Source organism: Erythrolamprus reginae, chromosome 2, assembly GCF_031021105.1.
Source record: "Erythrolamprus reginae isolate rEryReg1 chromosome 2, rEryReg1.hap1, whole genome shotgun sequence".
NCBI lineage: Eukaryota > Metazoa > Chordata > Lepidosauria > Squamata > Dipsadidae > Erythrolamprus > Erythrolamprus reginae.
In genome coordinates, this window is record NC_091951.1 from 196,429,043 (window position 1) to 196,455,611 (window position 26,569).

Sequence of the window (26,569 nt, forward strand, 5' to 3'; positions counted from 1 at the left end):
CTATCCATTTATCCAGTGGTGGGATTCAAATTTTTTTACTACAAGTTCTGTAGGCGTGGTATGGCTTGGTGGCCATAGCAGGGGAAGGTTACTGCAAAATCCCCACTTCCTCCTGAACTGCTGGGACTCAGGAGGCAGAGAATAGATGGGGGGGGGGGGGGCAGTCAGAGGTGGCATTGATACTGGAGGAAACAATTCAAAAAAGAAGGGGGAATTATAGAGAATTGATTGAGAAGAGATAAAGATAGAATTAGGCAAATGCTATACCTAAAAAAGAGGAAAAAAGTTTGGAAGGGTAGTTTGGGCTATGAAGGTAATAGGAGGATAAAAAGAGTTTAACAAAAGGAGAATGGAAATTTTAAAAAAGAGGATGATTGAAGATAGAGATGAGACCAGCTGATTTTTGGCTCGCACAGAGGCTCTGGAGGGCATTTTTGACTTCCAGAGAGCCTTCGAGAGGATGGGAGAGGGCATTTTTACCCTCCGCCAGCTCCAAGGAAGCATTTAGAGTCTGGGGAGGGTGAAACATGAACCTACTGGGCCCACCAGAAGTTGGGAAACAGGCTGTTTCCAGCCTCCAGAGAGCCTCTAGGGGGCGGGGGAAGCTGTTTTCGCCCTCCCCAGGCATTGAATTATGGATGTGGGCACTTGCGCATGCATGATAGGGCGCAGCCACACTTTTTTGGCACCCGAAGGAAAGAAGGTTTGCCATCATTGGCCTAGACTATAGAAATTATAAATATAGAAATGAAACAAAAATAATTATTTTAGAAGTGGCACCGTGAGTATAAAAATTTGGAACCTGCTATAATATCAGTCTGTCAAATGTAAGTTGAGTGAGGATGAGAGACACTCAGGAAATAGTAAGAGAGAGAAGAAGGGTAAGTAGAAGGTAGAGGGAGAAGAGGAGGAGTGGAAAGAAGCAGAATATAGAGAGAGCTAGTAGTGAGCAGTGTTCCCTCTAATTGTTTTGGGGGGTGGGTGGAAAAGTATAGTGTCTGAGCGGCAGTTCCTTCGGGACTGGGCGGCACAGAAATAATAAACAAACAAACAAACAAACAAACAAACAAACAAAAAACCCACCCTGTTTTGCCTCAGAGAATTTCAAAATAAAATACTGTACTGTGTGTCTATAACAGTGAGCTCATAATAGGGCAACTCTATCAATATCAAAATGCCACTTAAATAGTTGAGCTAGTTTCAAACTAGATTTTGATTTTCTTTCTCTCTTCCTTACTCCCATTCTTTTTCTTTTTCTTTTCCTTCCTCTCTTTTTTCTATCTGTTTCTCTCTCTTCCTCTCTTCCTCTCTCTCTCCTTCCCTCTCACTCTTTCCCTCTCGGCTTCTGGGCAGGTTTGGAAAACTCTGAGTTGATGATGATTTTTAAGTGAGCGATTGCTCACTGCTCAACTTAGAGGGAACTATGGTAGTGAGGTGATGAATGGAGGAGAGGAGAAGGGGGAGAGAAAGAGTAAGAAAGTAGGAAGAGATGAAGATTGAGGGAGGGGAATGTAGGGACAGACTGAAGAATAGGAGTTGAAAATAGGTGCAAAATAAGATATTAGTTTATGAAAAATTGAAAATGTATACATACTATAGTTTAAGGCATTTTGTGTATTGTTATAAAAATGGGGGTTGTGGAGAAAAATAAAAATAAACATTTTTGGAAAAAAAAGAGTGTGTTAAAGTGCCTAAAGATGTAAAGGGAGTATGTTCAATTTATATTTGAGATTGAAATACATCAAGATTTCAAAGTTGGATTGCCTTAAACTATAAAAGAAAAATATTCAACTTACAGGAATGGTAGCCCCTTGCAGAGGACACTGCCCTTGAAAAGATTTAGGCATGTAGCTTGAAAAATGTCAGATTGAGCTGCATCGGGGTGAAATCCAGCAGGTTTTAGCAGGTTATGGAGAACTGGTAGCAGAAATTTTGAGTAGTTTAGAGCAGTGATTTTCAACCTTTTTTGAGCCGAGGCACATTTTTTACATTTACGAAACCCTGGGGCACATTAAGGGGGGGAGGGGGACTAAAAAAAGTTCGAACAAAATAATTCTCTCTCTCTCTTCCTCCCCTTCGCTCTATTTCTTTCTCCCTCCCTCTTTCTCTCCCTTTCTTCCTCTTTCTCTCTCCATCCCTCTTTCTTTCTCTTCCTTCCTTCCTCTCTTTTTGCTCTTTCTCTCTCCCTCCCTATGTCCCTCTATGTCTTTCTCTCTCTCTCCTTCCCTCCCTCTTTCTCTCTCTCTCTCTTGCTTTCTTTCTCTTTCTTGCTCTCTCTTTCTTTCTCTTGTTCTCTTTCCCTCTCTCTTGCTTTCTCTCTCTCTTGCTTTCTTTCTCTCTGAGCTTCGCGGCACACCTGACCATGTCTCACGGCACACTAGTGTGCCACGGCACACTGGTTGAAAAACACTGGTTTAGAGAACTGGCAAATATCACCTCTGGATGGTCCCAGACTGGGGTGGAAATGGAGATTTTGCAATATCCTTCTCCTGCCATGCCCACCAAGCCACATCCACAGAACCAGTAGTAAAAAAAAATGGATTTTACCACTGTGCTTAAATCAATGCAGAAAATGTTCTACTCATGTTCAAAAATTGTTTAAAATCTCAACTGTTTAAAATCTAGTGCATTACACGAACTACAGATTGGGTTCACTAATGTAATGAGGTAAGTTGGCCGTAAGGTAAGTATTTCACAGGCACTACTTAATTGCAGCACCTATTTATGGGAGATTGTTTGCCTCAAACCCTGCCCCCTCCCCACTTCTCTCCCACAGCTTAGGAATTGGGTTGGCCCCTAATAATTCTTGAAACCTAAGTTGTTTTGGAAGGCCCGTGGCGAGGAGAGATCCAATTATATTTTTATGCTGTTTTGTTCCTTCCATGGACGCTATTTAAATACTTGTGTTACTTGAAATGGTCAAGAGTAACAAAATTGTGGAAGATATAAACAAACAATTAAAATCCAAGGCTGGGTATTTATGCCAGTTTCTCCGTACCATTTTATTATCCCCACCTCCTCCCCAATGTTATTTATGAGATCCTGAAAAGCCATCGAATCTCCAAATTAACTCTAAATTTCTTTGGGTTAATTCCGAGGTAGATGATTGAATGAGAGGCCTTCAAACTGATTTGACTTGAGGATTTCATTGGAAGGGTTGAGCTGGATGTATTTTCTTTGAACTGAAACACCCATTGGAGTGATCAAGAATCTTCTTGGACCGTTTTGAAGATCACGCAGGAGTGCATCTGTTTCATTTTCTAGTTTTTCCTTCAAAACATTTTTCTCCTCACTAGATGGCAATATATACCAGTAATGATTCTAGCTTCCTTGCCAGAGGTTTAACTGACCCTTTTGGCTGTCATCAGATTCTGTCAGAGCTGGAAAAATCAGTTGGGAGGAGAACTATTTGTTAAATGCCATTAATTATTTAAAATCTGAAAAAGTCTTCCCTCCCCCCCCCCCCCCAAAAAAAATCCAAGTTCTGAAGAATTATTTATTGGCTTGGGTATTCTATTCACTAAATTCCCATTCTTTGACTCTCATGTCCTCTTTGGCTTTCTTGGAAAATTGCCTCATTGAAATAAAAATCTCTGTTTTGATCTGTCCAGGGGAAAATAAATAATGTACTTCATAAATATCTGACCCAAGTTATGTTTACTTTCCTTTACCCTGCTATCTTCCATGTCTGCTGTGCTCAGAAGGGAATTCCACAGAATTAAGTGATGTTGATTCCTAAACATATGGTTGCAGAAGTGCAGCCTCAGCAGACCATTGCAGAGTTCCTTCAATCTCTCCAGGACAACTGCAGCCAAGAATATGGACAGTCCTTTTGACCAAGTGCCTTAAGGAACAGTCTGTACATAGATCGTATCAGTTCTGACAACCACAGGGTAGACTAGGCTCCAATGGAGCTGGATAGCTTGTGGATCAATGTGATGTGAAAAACCAGCCATCACCCTAATGTGCCATATAAATATAATGCATCTGCTTGATTGTATCATAGTGCTCTGTGAGAAAGAATCAACTGTAGCAACCTGCATTTTTATTTCAAATTTTATTCCATTCCTTTCCCCCTGACATTTACTAAAAGTTCAGAGTAACCAAATAAACAAGTGAGACTTAATCTATTCCATACTTTTTCTAACTTTTCAAGTATCACATATGTACCAACCTTCCTACTCAGCTTATAGTATGATTCCCATGTCTTTTTAAAAAAAAAACTGCAAGCATCTCTCTCACTTCTCTTCCCCCCCACCAATTTTCTTAGATGAGTGGCAGTGTTTTGCCATGACTATTGTAATGAGCTTGATTCTGATTAGCTGTTCCTTACCCCAGTCCCATCCATTTGGTATACAAGGTGAGAAATCATGCCCTTCAATTTTGCAATCTTTCATTTTGCTGAAAGCCACTTTGGCAGCCACCAGAGGACCAGATTAACCATCCCTGTCCTAGGGGTTTGTTTAACTATTATAAATTCTGCTGGTTGCCATGTGTCATTCTTAGGGTGTCCACCAGTTAAAGTGGAAACTTTGCCATGTGGTAGGGTTTCCATGGCCCCTTCTTTAGGATGTGGCTGGCTCCCCCCCCCAACTGTGACTGTATTCACATGTCTTATAGAATTGTAGGACTCTATAAAGAACTATGTTCTCAGAGAAGTACCTAGCTTTGGTCAGAATAGAGGAAGGATGAGGGGTTACTCTCTAGGGTTCATTGTGGCTGTTTTGTCCCCTTCTCTGCTCCACCCCCAGCCCCAAGTCCTTGGGGCTCTAGTCTGAGTCACCCTGTTGTCTCAGGGTATGAGTCACTGGCTCAACTCTGAAATGGTTGACCCAGATTTTAGGTTCCCAGCAAATATTTACAGCTGTAGCTGGAGTAACATCCCACAGCCCCCGGGCTGGAACCAGCCCAGCCTTCCTGCTGGCCTGGACTTTATGGCTGCTTTTCTGTGCAAAAGCTGAGCGGGGCCTCTGAGTGGGAAGGGAACACGGCTCTGTCAAGCAGACTCCATTTAAAATAGGCTGCCATGGTCTTTGGATTGGGTCAGGTATCATAGAATGGAGTGTCCTCCTTCAAATTGCCCAACCCAGAATGGCAAGGATGAAGTCTGTAGGGAGCCTAGCTTTCTCTGTTGTGTTCAACAAGTGTACCTAGGAAAATAGATTGCAACTATCCATATGAAGATCTTCTTTCTGATCAGAAGAAAGTTCATTCATCAGTGGTCCTGCTTTGCAAGAAGAATGTTGGACAGATGTTTGGCCTTCAGGACTTCTCTTTTCTTTTCCTGTGGTCCTGAGCTTGGGCTTCAACTATCTGACCTATAAATATCAAGTGAGGAAAAGCTTGAAATGCTTTAGGAATAAGGGATGAGGAAAATGTAAAAGTCAATATTATAAGGTATTTTAGGATTCAGCAGAGTTCTTCAAACTTGGCAGCTTTAAGACTTGTAGACTTCAACTCCCAGAATTCTCCAGCCAGTCTTCAAACTTGGCAACTTTAAGACTGGTGGACTTCAACTCCCAGGATTCTCCAGCCAGTTTTCAAACTTGGCAACTTTAAGACTGGTGGACTTCAACTCCCAGGATTCTCCAGCCAGTTTTCAAACTTGGCAACTTTAAGACTGGTGGACTTCAACTCCCAGGATTCTCCAGCCAGTTTTCAAACTTGGCAACTTTAAGACTGGTGGACTTCAACTCCCAGGATTCTCCAGCCAGCATAGGAGTTGAATGGGAGTTGAAGTTCACCTCTGGGATACAGGAACAGTGTCACTGTACCTATCATCTCTCTCTGCTTTGCCAAATCTCCAGTAGTAATTTGTAACATTTTTAGAGCTGCCCAACTATTGAGCCAATGTAAATATAATAATAATAATAATAATAATAATAATAATAATAATAATAATAATAATAATAATAATAGGTTTTAGATCTCTTCAAAACATCACTGAACAAAATTGGCATTTCTCTATGTACAGTATGTATTTATGCTTCTGTCCAATTGTGTGAATAAGATAAGGTCACACAATTTGGACAGAAGCACATCCAGTCCTGTTTTGAATAAGATCACACACTTTCTGGTTTTAGTGATTTATGATCACAAATTTCGCCCCATGTGATTCCTAATTCTAAAGCACGTAAAGAGTTGGTTGTGTCTTGGGATAAGTTAACAAGAGGTTTGTGCTGAAGAAACCCTCAAAACTGAATGAAGACTCAAAGGTTTTTTAAAAAACACACATACACTTTTAACCTTAGAAACAAAGGTGGAGCGTGTTTTCAGAAATGCTGGTTGATGGAAGCATCTAAAAATTCAATTCAATTCAATTCAATTTATTAGATTTGTATGCCGTCCCTCTCCGAAGACTCGGGGCGGCTCACAACAACAATAAAAACAGTATAACAATGGAACAAATCTAATAATAAAATTACATTAAAAAACCCCAACAATTTAAAAACCATACAACACATACATACCAAACATGAAATATAAAAAGCCTGGGGGAGATGTCTTAATTCCCCCATGCCTGGCGATATAGGTGGGTCTTGAGTAACTTGCGAAAGACAAAGAGGGTGGGGGCCGTTCTAATCTCCGGGGAGAGTTGATTCCAGAGGGCCGGGGCCGCCACAGAGAAGGCTCTTCCCCTGGGGCCTGCCAAACGACATTGTTTGGTCGACGGGACCCAGAGAAGGCCAACTCTGTGGGACTTTATCGGCCGCTGGGATTCGTGCGGTAGATGGTGGTTCCGGAGGTATTCTGGTCCAATGCCATGAAGGGCTTTAAAGGTCATTACCAACACTTTTAATTGTGACTGGAAACCGATCGGCAGCCAGTGCAGGCCACGGAGTGTTGTAGAAACGTGGGCGAATCTAGGAAGCCCCATGATAGCTCTCGCGGCCGCATTCTGCATGATCTGAAGTTTCCGAATACTTTTAAAAGGTAGCCCCATGTAGAGAGCGTTGCAGTAGTCGAACCTCGAGGTGATAAGGGCATGAGCGACTGTGAGCAGTGACTCCCTGTCCAAATAGGGCCGCAACTGGTGCACCAGGCGAACCTGGGCAAATGCCCTCCTCGCCACAGCCGAAAGATGGTGTTACAATGTTAGCTGTGGATCGAGGAGGACGCCCAAGTTGCGAACCCTCTCTGAGGGGGTCAATAATCCCCCACCCAGGGTAATAGATGGACAGATGGAATTGTCCTTGGGAGGCAACACCCACAGCCACTTCGTCTTATCAGGCTTGAGTTTGAGTCTGTTGACACCCAACCAGACCCCAACAGCCTCCAGGCACCGGCACATCACTTCCACTGCTTTGTTGACTGGACATGGGGTGGAGATGTACAACTGGGTATCATCCTAAAAAGCTCTAAGGGGTGAAAGGATTTGGCCAACTAAGAGACTGGTTGAGATAATCATGGTGCGATCTCTGTTTCAGTCTCTCTAGCTCAGCATAGCTGAGGTGCTTCATGTGTTTCAACCCTTTGCTTGCCTTCTGACAGATGTTCCATCCAGAGGAAACACAAGCACAGAAGCTGAGCATAAGAGCAGCACTGCATAGCTTTCATTCCCCTGCTTTTTTAAATCCTGTGTCCCGACATGCCTGGATTCCCTGGGGGCCTTTTTTGGTCTGCAAGGCTGAATACTAATTAACGTTCCATTTCTTCTGCTGAATTCAAGCATTCACTGAGCCCTTCAGAAAAGCACACATTCCCTACCCCTCTTCAAAACTTTGGTGTGCATATGCTTGAGTACTGCAGGCACACTGTGAATATCAGTTCTGCTGCTCTGATGGCCTTGTAGCTGTAGCTGTCACCCTCTGCAGTCTGTGAAATCTCCATTAATACCATAGCCCGAAGCTAAAATCTGTGCTCATGAATGCAACTTGATGTCCTATCTCTGCCCTGGAACTGAATCACTACTGTCCAGCTGAATGTCTGGGAAGCATTTACACCACATTAGCCTTACTGAGCAAAGGAAGTGCCTTAGGTCAATTTGGGCCATTGGAGCGTCTAGGTCAGGTTCTTGGCACAAAATTTTTGCACAGAAGAAATAGATGTCCCGGACTGAGATTGCTGCACATAAAACATAATCTCTCTATTGTGGGAAGACTATGAGGATTGGGAGAGTGCTGTTCTGGGCGTCCCTGCATCTTCAGAGAGAGAGAAAAATGAGTTTCTGAATTTATTGTGGAGGATTCCGGACAAGTCAGGGGTAGGCAAAGTTGGCTCTTCTATGACTTGTGGACTTCAACTCCCAGAATTCCTGAGCCAATCAATGCTAGCCAATCAATTCCTGAGCCAATCTATGACTTGTGGACTTCAACTCCCAGAATTCCTGAGCCAATCAATGCTAGCCAATCAATTCCTGAGCCAATCTATGACTTGTGGACTTCAACTCCCAGAATTCCTGAGCCAATCAATGCTAACCAATCAATTCCTGAGCCAATCTATGACTTGTGGACTTCAACTCCCAGAATTCCTGAGCCAATCAATGCTAGCCAATCAATTCCTGAGCCAATCTATGACTTGTAGACTTCAACTCCCAGAATTCCTGAGCCAATCAATGCTAGCCAATCAATTCCTGAGCCAATCTATGACTTGTGGACTTCAACTCCCAGAATTTCTGAGCCAATTAATGCTAGCTCAGGAATTTTGAGAGTCCACATGTCATAGAAGAGCCAACTTTGCCTACCCCTGGGATAGGTCAACATTCTGAGAAATGTTATTCAATGGCCTGCCATATTTTGCTGAAATATCAGTCAGCCCTTTCATGGCTGTATAAAGGATAGAAGAGATTAGAGAGAGTGGCAAAGGAATAAAGAAGGAAGAGAAGTTTAGAATTTGAAAGGTCTTGTAAACTTTGGGTAGTTTTTTCAGCAATTGAGAGGTTTATCCCAGAATCTGGTTTTGAAGCCAAGGCATACAAGCATGAGATATTTTAGTAAACAGCTAAATACTTTTTAGAATATGACAAAATGAAATGAGAAAGGGAAGAGTGGAGAATGGAGAAGGAAATGAAAAAAGCCTTCACACACAAACTCCTGAAATTAGATTCTGGGGATGCCGAATGGCAGAACACTCAAGGCCTTGGAGCAGCCTTAGGGTCTCCTTTCACCAAATATGTGCTCTTAATACCAGAAAGTGAGAAGCGAGGCTTGCAATGTGCCACAATGACTTCCCCACAGCCATACAGCACAGAAAGAAATAGAATAGAATATAATTTTATTGGCCAAGTGTGATTGGCTACACAAGGAATTTGTCTTGGTGCATATGTTCTCAGTATACATTAAAAAAAAGTTAGTCAAGAATCCTCAACTTGCAACAGTTTGTTTAGTGACAATTCAAGATAACAACAGCACTGAAAAAAGTAATTTACGACCCTTTGCATCATCCCCATGATCATGTGAATCAAAATTTGGCAACTGGCTCCTATTTATTTATGTTAGTGTTTTCCCAAGGTTGTGTGATCCCCTTCTAAGAGCCTCGGTGGGGCAGTGGTTAGAATGCAGTACTGCAGGCTACTTCTGCTGATCACCAGCTGCCAGCAGTTTGGCAGATTGAATCTCACCTGGCTCAAGGTTGACTAGGCTTTCAATCCTCCAATAAGTCGATAAAATGAGGATCCAGATTGTTGGGGACAATATGCTGACTCTCTGTAAACCGCTTAGAGAGGGCTGTAAAGCACTGCGAAATAGTGTATAAATCTAAATTTATAACACTGCAGGCCACTAAAGCTGACTGCTAGATCTGCAGGTCAGTAGTTCAAATCTCATCACCAGCTCAAGGTTGACTCAGCCTTCCATCCTTCCGAGGTGGGCAAAATGAGGACATATTGTGGGGGCAATATGCTGGCTACCCGTTAAAAAGTCCTGTTGCTAACATGTTGTAAGCCGCCCTGACTCTAAGGAGAAGACTGGCATTAAAAAAAAAATAAAAAAATAAAAAAATAAATGCTATTGCTATGCTGTGCTGACAAGCAAACTCACTTAACAACCCACTTATTGACTGCAGCGATTCACTTAACAGCCGGAGCAAGAGAGGTCGTCAAACGGGACAAAGCTCCTCCTCACAAACCTCTCGCTCAACCACAGAAACGTCGGGCTCCGTTGCGGTCGCAAATGGAGGACTACCTGCAATCCCTTCAGCGGAGTATCTCTTCCGCTGCCGGAGTCGCCCCAGAGAACTAAAACCGACCCAGCGCGCGTGCGGGGACCTTGACCCCGGGGCTGTAGGAGGGAGCCTGCGCGCTACCGAGGGGTGTCGGATCCGGGGAAAGGCCGGAACCCGGACTTCCAGAACAGGCCTCGCTTTCTCCCCTCGTCACAAGCTCGCCTCAGACCAGGCACCGGCGAAGTTGGGGGCGGGGGGGGGAGGAAGAGAGGTCGGAGGGAAGCCGCTTTGCCCGGGGCTGCCCGCGCGACTTGCCTGAGCGTGCGAAGGGGGGAGGGAGGGACGGAGGGGGGGGAGGAGCAGGGCGGGGCCAGGCGGTTCTCTCGGCTCGCGCTGGCTGCCGCCACTACCCTCCCCCCCCCCCGCGTTAGATTTTGAGGGAGAGAGAGAGAGCGTGCTGAGGGAGAGAGGCGAAGCCCAGGCGCGGATTGAGGATGGCGGCGAGCCCCGCGGGACTGCGGGGCCACCTGGTCTGCCTCCTGGCCCTCCTGTTGCGAGAACTTCCCCGGGCGAGGGCAGGTAAAGGCCGGCTAGTGTCCGAAGAGGGGTGGGCAGCTCGGGGGGAGGTTGGCTGTACCGTCAAAGCGCCCTCCAGGCAGCGCCTAGCCTAGAGGGCGGAGGCTTAGCGGACAAAACAAACAAACAAACAGCCCGGTTCCTTTGGGCAGCCCAGATGTTTTGTGTGTATTGTTGGGGGAGTTGGGGGGAAGGAGGCAAGGAGTGCTATTACTGCTGCTTAGAAGCGATTCTCAAGCCTTTCCAGCGGAGGTTGTGAAAGCCCCCAACGCTTTGAGACCGTCAAGAAGGAGATTGGACTTCCGTCTGTCTCAAATAGTGTAGGAAGTCTTGCTTGAGCGGTGGGGTTGGACTAGATGACCTGCAAGGACCCTTCCAACTCTCAATAATCTGAGCTAAATCTCGCGGGCGACCTCGCTTCGGATTTCATAATTTTCCCCGCCCGAACAACACCTGCTCCACAGGAAAAGCGCAAAAAAGGGAGCCTTCCCAACTTAGTTCCCACAAGAAGTTGAGCGCAGGAATGAAACCGAACCTTTCCAAATCCCAAAGGTGCTCCCCCCACCCACTTAAAGGCGACAGGACTTACTGATTTTTCCCTTCTCCTCCAAGAGGTTTCTTTGCTTCTTGGATGAGAAGCTAAAGCAAACTTCTTACGCTTGCCGAATAAGCTACAAAAATGTGTCAATGCAATCATTGGTATTTGCAATACTATGCAATCATTGGTATCTCCTCCAAAGAAGCTTCTTCGCTTCTTGGATGAGAAGTGAAACATTTTCGAAGAAAAATAAAAAATCAGAAATCCCAGTCAGTCGTCAAGAGCTCCTTTGGGACAACCATGACCTGGATGATTGAGAAGCTCCATAGACACGAACCTTCCCAGGCCCATTGACTCAGCCCGTCTTGTTAAGCAAACGGGGTCGGAAGGAAGGAATTGAAAGCTGGTCTTCGCGATGAGACGGAGTGGAGGGTTGTTTTGGGGTTTTTTTTGGCGTTCCTCTCACAAATGCATTGTGAGCCAAGAAGTAGCTTCATTTTCTCTCGGGGGGATGTTTTGCGCGTCCTTGGCTTGTTTGGGACAAGGAAGGAGGCGCCAACTGCTCTAGGAGCCTCCACGATCAATTATGCGCACCTTTCCCCTTCTGTCGCTTGGTGATAAAAAGCGCCACATGAGAATACAAATAAAATCTTTTAAAGTCAAGAGATATTGCTTATTAAGAGTAGAATAGTTTCTCAAACAACGAAAGCTACTGCGATTAAAGGGTATGATTCTTAACGCGAATGCCTTTCGGAGGAGCTGGAGCAATTTCAATTTTAACATCCCGCCCCATTCTTTTTTTTTTTTTTTAAAGATGATGTTTCCTGGGAAGTGGCAGTAAGGAACATTTAAAGGCAAAATATATATGTAGTGTACCTTTTGTTGCAGTGATATTTTTATTCATTTACAAAGTTATGAGGCACCATTGATTAATTGGCACCTTTAAGTGATGATGTTTGTAAACATAGAAACATAGAAGTCTGACGGCAGAAAAAGACCCCATGGTCCATCTAGTCTGCCCTTATACTATTTTCTGTATTTTATCTTAGGATGGATATATGTTTATCCCAGGCATGTTTAAATTCAGTTACTGTGGATTTATCTACCACATCTGCTGGAAGTTTGTTCCAAGGATCTACTACTCTTTCAGTAAAATAATATTTTCTCATGTTGCTTTTGATCTTTCCCCCAACTAACTTCAGATTGTGTCCCCTTGTTCTTGTGTTCACTTTCCAGATTGTAAACAATCTGTAGATTTGAAATGGCAGAATCTCAGTTTGCCAATGTCTACCCAATAAGATCACATATTGAAAGGTGTTATCACATGTTACTCAGTCTGTGTTAGATTTAAGTTAGGTTTTTTTCTTAACAGAAGAAATGGCAGTAGTCTATTATAAATAAAAAAGCTGTCTCTTGCATATGTCTGGGGACTGCAGGGACTGTTTGTGATGCAATTCTTTGTCTTTAGTAAATGCTAAAATCATTCAGTGGGGTTTATTCTGTTGCTGAGACCAATTTGTATGTCATGTCATCTTCTAAAATACTCTGTTCATTATCCAGTGAATTGTCCTAGATTATTTTGGTACTACTGATCTCATTGGGCTAATTTAAGAACTTTCTCTCTTCCTGGTGCTTTTCTTTTCCTGCAAAACTACAGTCCCTCTGCTTACATATATACAGTGATACCTCATCTTAGAAACTTAATTGGTTCCCGGACGAGGTTCTTAAGGTGAAAAGTTTGTAAGACGAAACAATGTTTTCCATAGGAATCAATGGAAAAGCGATTAATGCGTGCAAGCTCAAAATTCACCCCTTTTATTTATTTATTTATTTATTTATTTATTTATTATTTAGATTTGAATGCCGCCCCTCTCCGCAGACTCGGGGCGGCTCACAACAAAATAAAACAATTCATGACAAATATAAATTATAGTTTAAAATATTTTGCCAGCCGAAGTGCTCTTTTTTGCACTGCTGGGATTCCCCTGTGGCTCCCCTCCATAGGAAAACCCACCTCTGGACTTCTGTGTTTTTGCGATGCTGCAGGGGAATCCCAGCATCACAAAAATGAGTGCTTTGCTGGCAACGGAAGTCCGGAGGTGGGGTTTCCCAGCGAGGGGAGCCTCAGTGAAATCGCAGCATCGCAAAAACACCAAAGTCCTCAAAACCCCACCCCTGGACCTCTGTGTTTTTGCGATGCTGCGATTTCACCGAGGCTACCCTCGCAGGGAAACCCCACCTCCGGACTTTCGTTGCCAGCGAAGTGCCCGTTTAAACAGGTGCTTTGCTGGCAACGGAAGTCCGGAGGCGGGGCATCCCAGCGGCGGCGGTGGGTTTGTAAGGTGAAAATAGTTTGTAAGAAGAGGCAAAAATATCTTAAACCCCGGGTTTGTATCTCGAAAAGTTTGTATGATGAGGCGTTTTAAAAAAGCTGCCCCAGACTAAAATGTTTCTAAAACAATTTCTCAGAAGAAGGCAAGCCATTTCAGAAAAAAGGTGTCTGAATTAACAATTACATATTTATTTACCCAGCAGAAGAAATCCTTGGATAAAGTATTAGATATGTCAAGCACATATGTCCACAAATGTCAAGCAATATGTCCACAAATATTTAAAGAATCCTTTTATAAGGAACTTTTATAGGATGGTACTGCTTTCCCACACCATATTTCTAATCAACCTTCAGTAAGACTGCTTTGAGTCAGGCTACTTTTACATTATATTGTTTCCAAGCTACTGACTCTTACATTATATTGTTTCCAAGCTACTGACTCTTATTTGTGGCACATTAAAGATGTACTTAAAATTACTGTTTGTGCAGAAATATGGTGAACTTTAAATGGGTGTCTTGCAGAATTTTATTGAAGAGAACAATGTTCCAAAACTTCCAGTTCTCCAAACAAAGACTGACAATTGACTACTATAACTTAAGAGTGTTCTGGTCTTAGAAATGTAAGAATCTAGGGGAAAGGGCATGGTTGGTTGAAATGCCAATTGACCATGCCCTTTCGCCAAAATTCTTAATTTAGTTTTCTGTACTTCCAGAAAAAGTAAAGTTTCTTTCTGATGAAGCTCAAATACCAGTGATTGTATGGACACATTTTTGCACCTTATTTGGTGAGTGTAGAAGAAGTTTGCCTTAGTTGTCTTCTGTTTCTCTATCTTTACCTCCTAGTTCTGAAATTCCCAGCCCCCCCCATCCAATTATTAACCAGGGCTGATCCAATTTAGCTTCTGAAATCAGCAGAATGCTGGCTAAATGCTATCTTCTCCAGAAACAGTACTCCATGGTTACTGAACTTACTAGGTTCTTAAATAGTTTGTTAAAAGTCCCCCCCAAACCTTCTGTTTCATTTCTGTTGTGGGTGTTCTTTTGACTGTGTAAGGATTTACACACAAAGAGCTGAGCTGGTTGAATTTCCATATGAAATTATTCTAGCAGAGTAACAGAGTAAGGCATTTGGTAAAGTAGACCATAATCTACTACTAGAAAAAGTAGAAAAATGTGGGTTAGACAGCGTTGCCACCAGATGGATTCATACCTGGCTGATGTAATATTTAATATGTAGTCGTCAATAGAATGGCATCTACATGGAGGGAAGTATGCAATGGAGTACCCCAAGGCTCTGTTTTAGGCCCAATACTCTTCAACATCTTCATCAATGACTTGGACATGGGGATAGATAGGAAATTCATCAAATCTGCATATGACACCAAGCTGGCAGGAATAGCCAACACTCCAGAAGACAGGCTTAAGATATAGAAAGATCTTGACATATTTGAACATTGGGCGCTAACTAACAAAATGAAATTCAATGGTGAAAAAAGTAAGGCTCTACATTAGGCAAACAACAACCCCCAAATGCACAGGTACAGTACCTTGCTCAACAGTAGTAACTCTGAGAGGGATCTTGGAGTCCTAATGGACAACCATTTAAATATGAGCCAGCAGGGTGCAGCAGCTGCCAAAAAAGCCAACACAGTTCTAGGCTGCATAGGGATAGAATCAAAATCAAATGAAGTGTTAATGCCACTTTATAATGCCTTGGTAAGGGCACATTTGGAATACTGCATCCAGTTTTTGTCACACCGATGTAAAAAAGATGTTGAGACTCTATAAAGAGTACGCAAAGCTGATTAGGGGACTGGAGGCTAAACATGAAGAACAGTTGCAGGAACTGGGTATGTCTAGTTTAATTATAAGGACTAGGAGAGACATGATAGAAGTGTTCCAATATTCTCCAAAACACCTGAGGGTAGAGCAGGAAGCAATGGCTGGAAATTAATCAAGGAGAGAAGCAACTTAGAACTAAGGAGAAAATTCCTGACAGTTAGAACAATTAATCACTGGAATAACATGCCTTCAGAAATTGTGAATGCTTCAACACTGGAAGTTTTCAAGAAGATGTTGGATAACCATTTGTCTGAAGTGGTGTAGGGTTTCCTGCCTAAGCAGGGGGTTGGGCTAGAAGACCTCCAAGGTCCCTTCCAACAGTGTTATTCTATTCAGTTTGGTTTGTTGAAGAATAAAATTTATTGCTGAATACCTTTAGTGGGCTACAATCCACTTCTGGAATTATGCTATCACTTTCTAGCACTTTATTTTCTTTCTCCTCCTGTCTCTATCTTTGAACTACTTTATCCTCTATGAGGCCTTCCTCTGTTCTATTACTAGTTACATCACTATTACTAGTAAGGCAGATATTGGTAGTTACTAGCAGCAGAATCTTCTTGACCAGAAAAAAGGGCAAGGAGGTTGTGCCCCTTGATGTGGCTCTTCAAGCTTCAAGTCCTCAGTGAGTCCAAAACATCATTGCCATCTCCCTGGGTTTTTGATCCAATGTTGTTTCCCTGCCTGTTATTCATCCCATCCATTCAGGCTTATTTTCTGGATGAGGAATGGCTATGGATGAGAACTGAGCTGCCAGTCTTTAATCCTTAATAAACTTCTGTATTAAATTCCGACTAAGGAAATCTAAGAAGGGATCTTTGCAATGACTCAGAAGCAAATAGTGGCTGAGTTCCTATCCAGAAGTGTTGCTGTTCATTGGATAAAAAACTCCAAGGAGATAAAAGGGATGCCTGATGACAGCAGCAAGCTGGGAATCCAGTTTGATGGGACAATTATGCTTATGCAGTTCATATGCAGCTCCACCCTGAGTCCTTCGGGATTGGGTGGCATAGAAGTCAAATAAGTAAGTAAGTAAGTAAGTAAGTAAGTAAGTAAGTAAGTAAGTAAGTAAGTAAGTAAGTAAGTAAGTAAAGAAAGAAAGAAAGAAAGAAAGAAAGAAAGAAAGAAAGAAATAATCTCATAGAATGCCCCCCCCACACTTTGGCTGTTCCCTGGAAGCATCAGCTTAAATCTGTATTGTTTACAATGGCATCTGAAGAAAAATCATAAAGGAATTGTTATCCTGCCTTCTTAGTTTTAACCCACAGCTTAAATCTTGTTGTAATTCTAACCTTCCGTAAGTTTATTTTAATTCATTGTTGTTATTTTTCTCCTTAAATGTGGTATTTGCTTTTTCTTTCTTTCTTTCTGAGTTGCATTCTTCTCTATTGCCACATCACTGCTTTGTTCGGAAAAGCAGGGAAGAACCTTGGTTTTAGCAAAATACAGTAAATTAGTAACAGGGAACAAAGTTATAAAAATCTCATACCGCCCTTTAGAGCTTATGTCCAGGTGGCTGATGAGAAGGCTTGTACAGAAGGGAAACATAAAAGCTGGGTGGGGTTTTGTAGCTGCCTGTGAAAATGTGGTAAAATTCCTACTGAGCATCCCAGTGAAGTACATGGACAGAACCATTAAAAAATGTATATATGTACAGTACCGTGTTTCCCCAATTATTAAGACCCTTTCTTATACAGTATATATTTTTTGAACTCTGAAATGACTGCTTGGCCTCATTGGTAATGAAATCGCACACAGAAACACAGGTGCGCCACGGACAGTGACACCTGCATGTCTGCGTGCAATTTCACTACCTGTCCAGGTGCACTAGCAGAATTGCGCTGGACTCCGCTAGCACTCAGAGCCACGGGGGCGAGCATACATCATTGTTCCACCTTAGCAGCCCACCTCTACTTATTGCCATGTACTCAAAAGCCTAGTTGGGCTTATTATCAGAAGATGTCTTATTTGGGGTGGCAAACAGGGTATAGGTGCGTGTTTGTATACTTCAATTTCAATATAATTTTAATCAACTGGATCTTGTTTCAAATAAGTATCAAATAAGATTGAAAAAATGCTACATTGTTACAATGGCTTTCAAGACTGAATGCCTCCTATGGGTGCTTCTTTCCATCATGCTACTTAAGAATTCTCTCTTATGTCATTTCTTATTTTTAAAACATTTTGCCTGGTTGGCTTATAACTCAAAAACATTCACAATAATATACTAGAGAGGGATAGATAATGACCCCTGACCAAGCCTGGACTCTTTTGGACATTCAGTTTATTTCTTAAAATCTTGTGAACAGGGGACTGCAAAAGTGTAAATGAAACAAATGTGCACATTTTAACCTCTTCTTCCCATTGCTGCTTCAGCTCTTCCAAGGTTTAATTCCTTTTTATTGTCTACTGTCTGTGCACACACCCATTCACAATGGGACATTCCTGGCAGGAGAGCTTTTCAGGGAAGTTAGCAAAACAACTTCATCAACAAAAATAGTTCGATTTGAAATCAAATGAAATAGGGAGAGATGCCAATTCAGGCTCCCTGGTTTCTGTCAATCTCTAATATATTTCTTTCCCTTTCTCTCAGGATTTAAAAGGATTGTACCTTGCCAGCTGTTCCTTTCTTTAATCCAAAATTATCTAATCCTGGATCAGGTGCTCCAGAAGAAAACATAGGATTAGGGGACAAACTGCCTCTGAGCATGTTTTCAGTCCAGGAATTAGTTTTCAGCTCTGGAGCTGAAAATCAAATGTTATTGTAATACTTATAGATTAATTTATATCCTGTTTTTTTGCATCACATATCCTGATGAAAAACTCTGGAAAACTTTAAATTTCCATTTATCTAGTTTCTTTCCATCATGCCACTCAAGAACTGTCTCTTACATTGTTTCTTATTTTCCAAACATTTTGCCATGTTGTTTGATTTTTCAGCTGCAAATAAACAAGGGATACAGTATATTCCTTATTGAAAAGAAAATACATATATTTTGCTTGTGGATCCGATTATGTTTGCTTGACATGCATTGCATCTATTTTACATTGAGCTTTTTGATTTCGACAATTAGATTTAGAAGGGAGGAGGAGTTTCTTTGTTGTTCAGATCAGCTGACCCTGCAAATTATTATAGGAAATCGGCCTCTTCTGCCTCTCCATCCCTGTTTTAATCCATGAACTTCCCTAATTTGCTTGCTAATAGTGGGGATCTCATCTTGTAATAATTGTCTGGGTGGGAAGAGGCAATGGGAGATGGAGAATGAGTATAGTGCCTTTAAAGTTTTGGATGGCTTGGTTGTCATCTAAATGTCATCCAACCATCTAGTGTCATTTGGATGGCTTGATTGTCAGAATGGGACAATCCCTCACATACCGTTCTTTTTATGTTGAACCCAAAGCTAAGAGTATCAGTAAAACAGGGCCCCCAAATGCAGAAGCCCAAGGCAGTTCTTCAACTTCGTTCCAGGTTGCTAGAGACTTGCTGAGGCATGATTGAGAGGAATACAAGGGGCCTTTCAGGCAGATGAACTCAGTGTCTGCACCTGAAATGCCACAGGGAAAAAGATGACAGCTACCATGAGATGTGCTTTATACACAAACCCAACATCAAATAATGGTCAAAATCAGAGTGCTCTTTTTTCTTGATGAGTGAATGTCTGTCACCCTCATTAATGAGTGATGTATGCAAACACTATGCAGTAAGTATCCAGTTCGCCCCGTCCAGTTCGCTGGAAGTTCCAGCCGCCCTGAGTCCTCAGAGGGGGGCAGCATAGAAACCCAAATAAACTTGAAACTTGAAGTCTCTGGAGTTCAATTCTGGAATTCTCAGGTGCAACAGAAAAAAATTTCTACCTGTCCCAAAGCAGGTGACAATATCTCCTGTTTCAAACAAATACAGATCATTGACATGACTTATCAATTTGCATTATTATTTAATTGACCTTTTAATGTCATTTGTGTCTATTGGTTCAAATAATATAAAAGCATAACTTATGCATATTTTGATTTAATGACCATTTCCAAAATGTTTTGTTAAGTTCAGGGTTTACTGTATAGCAGTGATGGTGAACCTATGGCACGGGTGCCACAGGTGGCACGCAGAGCCATATCTGCTGGCACACAAGCCATTGCCCTAACTCAGTTCCAATGTGCTGGCCAATTAATTTTTGGCTCACACAGAGGCTCTGGGAGGCATTTTTGGCTTCCAGAGAGCCCCCTGGGGGATGGGGGAGGGCATTTTTACTCTTCCCTGGGTGAGGGAAGTTATTTTCACCCTCCCCAGGCATTGAATTATGAGTATGGGGACTCACACATGCATGATAGTGTGTGCGCACACTCTTTCGGTACCCGAGGAAAAAAACGTTCACCATCACTGCTGTATAGAGTTGTTTTTTTAATTGATTTTTAGTTCCAAGACAAGACAAAGACACATACAAAAACACATAACATAAAAAGGAGCCCAAATTGCTCCGTATTTTTTAGAAGTCTAAGAAATTTAAATACGAATCTTGTAGATCAGTGTTCTCAACCTGGGGGTCAGGACCCCTTTGGGGGGGTCAAATGACCATTTCACGGGGGTCGCCTGAGACCCTGGGAAAACACAAATTTATCCTGGTATTAGGAACTAAAGCTTCTATTCTGGCATCTTGGAACATATTTTTACAATCTGACCAATCAGGTGTTTACAGTGGGGGTGTCTCTCTGATCTTCCTGCCAATCAGCTCAAAGCTCTATTGGGAGAATTGGCACTAGACTTATGGTTGGGGGTCACCACAACACCAGGAACTGTATTAAGGGGTCGTGGCCTTAAAAAGCTTGAGAACCACTGTTGTAGATCATATTAAGAAAAAGTGATAAAAAAGAATCATAAAAGGAAGAAAAATGTATAAACTGTCGCAAATTACTATTTACAAACGTTCACATAATTTTGTACCATTTACTATATGTTACCGTATTTACAATAGCATTCTTTTATCGAGCCACTCATAAAACTTATACCAAATTTTATAATAGCAAGATTCTCCTTGTCCCTTGTCATCATGTCCATTTCAGCACAGTCAGTGATTTTGTTTATTATTTCTTCTTCTCTTGGAGTTTCAGTATCTTTCCATCTTTGCCATATAGAGTTCTAAAGAAATGACTGTCCATGTTCAGATGTCACAATGCACCTGTTCCAAAAAGCAGTCCATAGATGATTTACTCTTGTGAACTAGAACACTTCTGGCACAGGGTTGGGATGGAAGAGGACCAGGGGCAGGTTCTGGATTCTTTTGTGGCCAGTTTGCTCAGGGTCACAGAGTGCGTGCATATGTGTACCAATAAAAAAATAGCTTCTGTGCATGTGCAGAAACAAAATCCAAGATGGGGATGTCCATGGAGACACCGACAGAACCAGCTCCATGATGTCATTGCCGAATTACTAGCAGTTCTAAAGAACTGATTAGAACCAGTAGGAACCCATCTCTGGAAAGGACAGAGGATACATTGTCTTAGGTAACTTCAAAGATAGTTAAAAACCCTTACTTATCACCCACAGGGTATCTTTTTAATTACACATTTCAATTTCAGGGAAGCATATTAAACACTGAGATATGGGAACAATCAAAGCCTTTCAGTGCAATTTATAAGTTTGTGTGTATTTATGCTATTTTACCTTTACTTGCCTGAATGTTGCCAATAAGATTTTGTATGGCCATCTGTTCCAATTAGGGTACATACTCTCACCCACATTCTTTAAAAAAAACCACACAACTACTATGACCTATTTGTGGAGAAATAATCTGTCAATATGGTGAGCTCATCTGTTCAGAATAAATTAGGTGATACAATTTCTGATTTAAGATTTACAGTAGAGGTCCTCAAACTTGCCAACTTTTATGACCTGTGGACTTCAACTCCCAGAATTCTCAAGCCAGCTGGGAGTTGTAGTCCACAAGTCTTAAAGTTGCTCAGTTTGAAGACTTGTCATTTACAGCATGCAGTGCTTGTCACACACACACATATAAAAATACAGATTGATTAAACTGCCTATTTTTTTTAAAGATGCATGATAATGTTATTGTGGAAACTGTGTTCATTTGTTTTTGGGTTCTCTACAACTGATTATTAGCAAAAAAAGGTATTATTGTTCTTACAACTCACAAGTTAATACTGGACTCCCTAACGAAAGAATGTTTTCCACAAATGTTGTCTCTAAGAAGGGAATGAACTAATCTTTCATATGATTGTTGCTAATCCACATGAATTAGCAGGATTGTTGGAGAGGGGGAATGCAGTTACTATATTTCCTTATTTTATTTTATAGAATGTTTATAATTCTCTTTCATGTGCACAAGAATTGACAACACATGGAATATGAAGTACCATCAGTTCAATATTTGCAAACCTCTGGACCTCCCAAGATTATTAAAATTTGCTATCAAATCATGTTGGACAATGTTCGCATAATTTCCCATTGATTTTAAATGGATATTAAAGGCAAATACGTTCACTAATGCAGTGTGTGCATTAATACAGTAAAACTTTAAAATCCCATCCATAAATCCTGGTGGTGGTGGGGGGGTTGAAATAACCCCCAACCCACAACATCCCTTTCTTCTCAGCTTGTGACTTCATAGCATCAATGTTATATTCACTCAAATTTTTGGCATCCAATTTAAAAAATGCAGCCCCTGATTGCAAGCAAAAAAGATTGCTTGCTTTGACTTTAAGGTTAGTTTAAAACATATTAAAAAACAATAAAATACCATTGACAGCAATTACAAATCAAACAGCAACAAACCAGCATTTAACAATGAAAGCAAAGCAAAGAAAAGGAAAGATTGTTGCCAAATATAATTTTCTAAAAAGCCTGGGAGAATTAAAAACACACCCACTTACTAATTTTTTGCTTCAGAAAGGTTTGCACAATATGATAGAGTTAATGCAGAGAGAGCTTTTAAAAAATTAGCAAGGGAGGGCACTGTTCTTTAAAAGATTTTAAAAATCTGGTTACTGGCCCAGTGTTATTATTGGAGTCCTGGGGTTAAAATGTTCAGCTTGTTTAGTTTTTAAGGACTTTTTTATTGTGGGGTTGCTTTTTTACAGAAAATACTTTATTGTGCAATCTCTCTCTGTCTCTCTCTGAAATATTATTTTATCAAGCATTTTGGCAATATGATTCTGAAGAGCTCTCAGAAGCTGTAAGAAGGGACTGTATGCCAGAAAAATCAATTCTTTGAATTTTCTGCCTTAAAAGATATCACCTTTGTAGCACAGTAAAGTTGATAGAACCACTATCCTATATTACAGTACATGTGGAAACTTGAAAGAAAGTGCAAAGTGGCTACGCAGTGAAGTGCTTTGTGTTCTGGGAGCTGTGCAGATTTTATTTCCTGCAGCTTCAGTGTGAATTCAGTTTGTCTCATCAAGGTGCTTCTTGTTGCTTTAGAGCAGTGATTTTCAACCTTTTTAGAGCCATGGCATATTTTTTACATTTACAAAACCCTGGGGCACATTGAGTAGGGGGGGCGGCTAAAATACGTTTGGACAAAAAAAAATTCTCTCTCTTCCTCCCTTTCGCTCTATTTCCCTCTCCCTCCCTCTTTCTCTCCCTTCTTTTTTCTCTCTCTCTCCATCCCTCTTTCTCTCTCTCTTCCTTCCTCTCTTTTTTGCTCTCTTTCTCCCTCCCTCCCTCTATGTCTCTCTCTCTCTCTCTCTCTCTCTCTCTTTCTTTCTCTCTTTCTCTCTCTCTTGCTCTCTCTCTCTTTCTTTCTTTCTTTCTCTTGTTCTCTTTCTCTCTCTTGCTTTCTTTCTCTCTCTCTCTCTTTCTCTCTCTTTCTTTCTCTCTCTCTTGTTTTCTTTTTCTCTCTCTCTCTTTCTTTCTCTCTTTCTCTTTCTCTTTCTTTCTTTCTCTCTCTCTCTCTTTCTTTCTTTCTCTCTCTCTTGTTTTCTTTCTCTCTCTGAGCTTCGCGGCACACCTGACCATGTCTCATGGCACACTAGTGTGCCGCGGCACACTGGTTGAAAAACACTGCTTTAGAGGTTCATCTGGCAGTTGCATTGCAAAAAAATAATCAGATGAGGTTCCTGCTCACACAGAAGAAGAATATTCTTCTGACTGACCGACTTGTGGGTGGAAGCAGTCCATTCAGGCAAAATAAAAACAATCCAATCCAATCATTTTGTCTTCAGAAGCTGGGGAGGAGACCTTTGCATGGGCCTAGATAAAAATTTCTAATATGTAAATATTGCATAGTAATGATAAGTAATGGTATCTAATAGGGATTATACTGGAGGCTCACCAATTGTATTGGAAAGCATTAGCAAAGATCTGTATAGTGATGGGGAAGCAGCAGTTACGGGGCTGTTGCTCAGATCCATTCATTTATATATATGCAGCACAAATTAAATATAGGGATGTTTATTACACTCTGAGATCATTGTGACTCATGGAAAGAAATCTGGAAGCCTTCAAATGTGTATAAAAGAATTTGATGTAGAATTTAACATCTTGAATATATGTGTTTTCAATTAAATAAAGCAAATTTCTAGCTGTTCTGATTGCAAAGAAACATTTGCAAACACATAGGCAGCAGTTACTAAAGGCCCCAAAACTGGAGAAGAAATGGAGGGAGGAAGGAGAGAAGGAGACCATGAAGGGATTCTGATAAGGTTGATTGATTGTGCCATCCAGTTTAAAAAAATCTCCTAGTGATTTCATATCATATTTTTCAAAATATTAGAGGAACCTTAGTTTTTGGAGAGGAAAATAGGGAGGGAACGAATATTCATCTGTCTAGCATCCTTAGTCTGGTCATCTTCAGCACATTATTTTATCCCCTGGTTGGGGCTTTAAAAAACCCTTATTCTGAGAGAGTAACAATGAAAGAGCCTTTAAGCTGGTAAGAGCTGGAACATCGTTAGCACCTGGCTAGGGCTGGAAAAAAACATTTGGAGCAAGTTAGACCAATGGGGGAAAAACCTGCAAAAATTTAGGGCTTGGAAAACATTCTTAGCAGAGAGTAACAATGAAAGAGCTTGCAAGCTGGTAAGAGCTGGGAACATTGTTAGCACCTATTTAGGGCTGGAAAGAAACTTATTCAGAGCAAGTTAGAGCAATGAAAAAACCCTGCAAAGACTTAGGGCTTGGAAAACATTCTTTGCAGAGAGTAACAATGAAAGAGCTTGCAAGATGGTAAGAGCTGGGAACATTGTTAGCACCTATTTAGGGCTGGAAAGAAACTTATTCAGAGCAAGTTAGAGCAATGAAAAAACCCTGCAAAGACTTAGGGCTTGGAAAACATTCTTTGCAGAGAGAAACAAAGAGCCTTCAAGGTAAGAGCTGGGAAGATCATTAGCAGCTAGTTAGGGCTGGAAAAAACCCAGCTACATTAAGAGTATAAGATTCACCCAAATTATCAGCCTCTTTTAGGAAGGAAAAAGGTGTGTCTTATACTCCAAAAACTATGGTAGATACATTTATTTCATCTCTCTGCTGCGAAGTAATGGGGAAAGTGAACTGGGAAATCAAAGTTCATTTCATTTCTGAGTTCTGACGTAGTTTCTTTGCTATAAGCAGATTACAGTGGTACCTCTACTTAAGAACTTAATTCGTTCCGTGATCTTAAGTAGAAATGTTCTTAAGTAGAAGCAATTTTTCCCATAGGAATCAATGTAAAAGCAAATAATGCATGCAAACCCATTTGGAAAGAAATAAAAGCTCGGAATTTGGGTGGGAGGAGGAGGAGGAGGAGGAAGAGGAGGAGGAGAGTTGCTGTAGAAGGAAGAAGGTGAGGTGAGGGGAATAAAAAAAATTCCAAAACTATAAGGCTTTTTTAAAAAAAGAGGGACTCTGAGGAGGAGCATGCGCCACCAATACACCCGGCGTGAGGCTACCTCCTATACACTGCCTCCCATACACTGGCTGCTGCTGCTGCTACCTGCTGCTTCTTCCTTCTCATGCTGAAGGGCTCCCCTCTTCTCTCACTCGCTCGCTTTGTAGCCAGTGCCTTTCCTTTGCTGTGGTGACTCCTCAGTTGCCCAGAGCGAAGGGAGCATTTCTTTTCTCTGGGTGCTGGCAGAGGTTTATTCCCTGTCCAAGGGCCCAGAAAAAGGAAAATGCTTCGTTCGCTCTGGACTATCAAAGCCTCTTTAACTGCCACCAAAAGGCTCCTCTGGCAGTCCAGATTGCCGGGATTAAAGGGGGAATGGCAGGAAACTGGCCGGGCCTTGGTGCTGCTCTCAAATTTCCTGGGAAATTTTTCCGGGCTCGAGTTCTTAAGTAGAAAATGGTTCTTAAGTAGAGGCAAAAAAATCTTGAACACCCGGTTCTTATCTACAAAAGTTCTTCAGTAGAGGCGTTCTTAAGTAGAGGTACCACTGTACTCTCTCTCTGTCTGTCTTGCCACATCTGTAAATGATAGCAATAGTAGGGATTCTATGCATGCAAGGTGTTATGAAACAATAAGGATTTAAGCCAACCTTTCCTCCAAAGAACTCAAAGTGCTGCATGATTAACCTTGCTTCTCTTTAATCTAACAAGAACCCTTTTAAGTCAGGCTGAGGAGTAATGCTGGTCCAAGAGGAAGATTATTTTGAGAGGAAATTTAAAGTGTGCTTTCCCTAGTCCTATTTGTGCAACTATTTATGCCACAATATTATTGTTTTGGTTTGATTTGTTTCTGCTAGGAGAAGTGTTTTGGCCCTTCAGCATGACTTTCATGGGAGGATATGTATTTGTTTCAAATTTGCAAGTTCTTATGTCTGGAGCATTCCTCAAATTTTGACAACTTGCAGAAAATTAACTTCTCTCCAAAAATCTTTAAAATGTTTCAAGCCTTAATGTTGGCAGAAGTCGTGTCCAAAATATCATCTGAGATTTAATCTGAGCAGAGTTCTTTTGAAGGAGCAAATTATTAAGTACTGGTACTCAGTTCATTAACATTTCCTTTGCCATCCCCTATTAGCACTGTTTTCCTGGCTCCTCTGCTTTTTCATCATCCAACTGTTTCCTCTTCTCCTTCTATATATTTTTTATTGTTACCAACATTTCAGTCATTTGGAAAAGAGATGAAATATACATTAGGAAAAATATAAGCTAGTACATTGCACGATTGACTCCTTTTTCTCTCCCTTTACCCCCTCTTCCTCTTCTTCTTTGGAATATATTTTTATGTTTGTTTTGGTTCATTTTCTACAAA

The 26,569-nt window shown here is 41.4% G+C and overlaps 2 protein-coding genes across 3 annotated transcripts in view; one reads left to right on the plus strand and one right to left on the minus strand.

The window, feature by feature from the left end:
• RDH8 (retinol dehydrogenase 8) overlaps positions 1-10,165 on the minus strand; it is a 38,656-nt gene extending 28,491 nt beyond the window's left edge. Inside the window, exon 1 of the mRNA XM_070741031.1 lies at positions 10,122-10,165. The gene's annotated coding sequence lies outside the window, so the exon portion shown is untranslated. The remainder of the gene's footprint in view (positions 1-10,121) is intronic.
• Positions 10,166-10,530: 365 nt separating this feature from the next.
• Positions 10,531-26,569, plus strand: part of COL5A3 (collagen type V alpha 3 chain) — a 164,098-nt gene continuing 148,059 nt past the window's right edge. Inside the window, exon 1 of one of the 2 annotated variants that reach the window (XM_070741057.1) lies at positions 10,531-10,680. In XM_070741057.1, coding sequence (XP_070597158.1) covers positions 10,596-10,680 — 85 coding nt within the window. In that variant the 5' untranslated portion in view covers positions 10,531-10,595. The remainder of the gene's footprint in view (positions 10,681-26,569) is intronic. The other variant, XM_070741058.1, reaches the window with a different exon arrangement.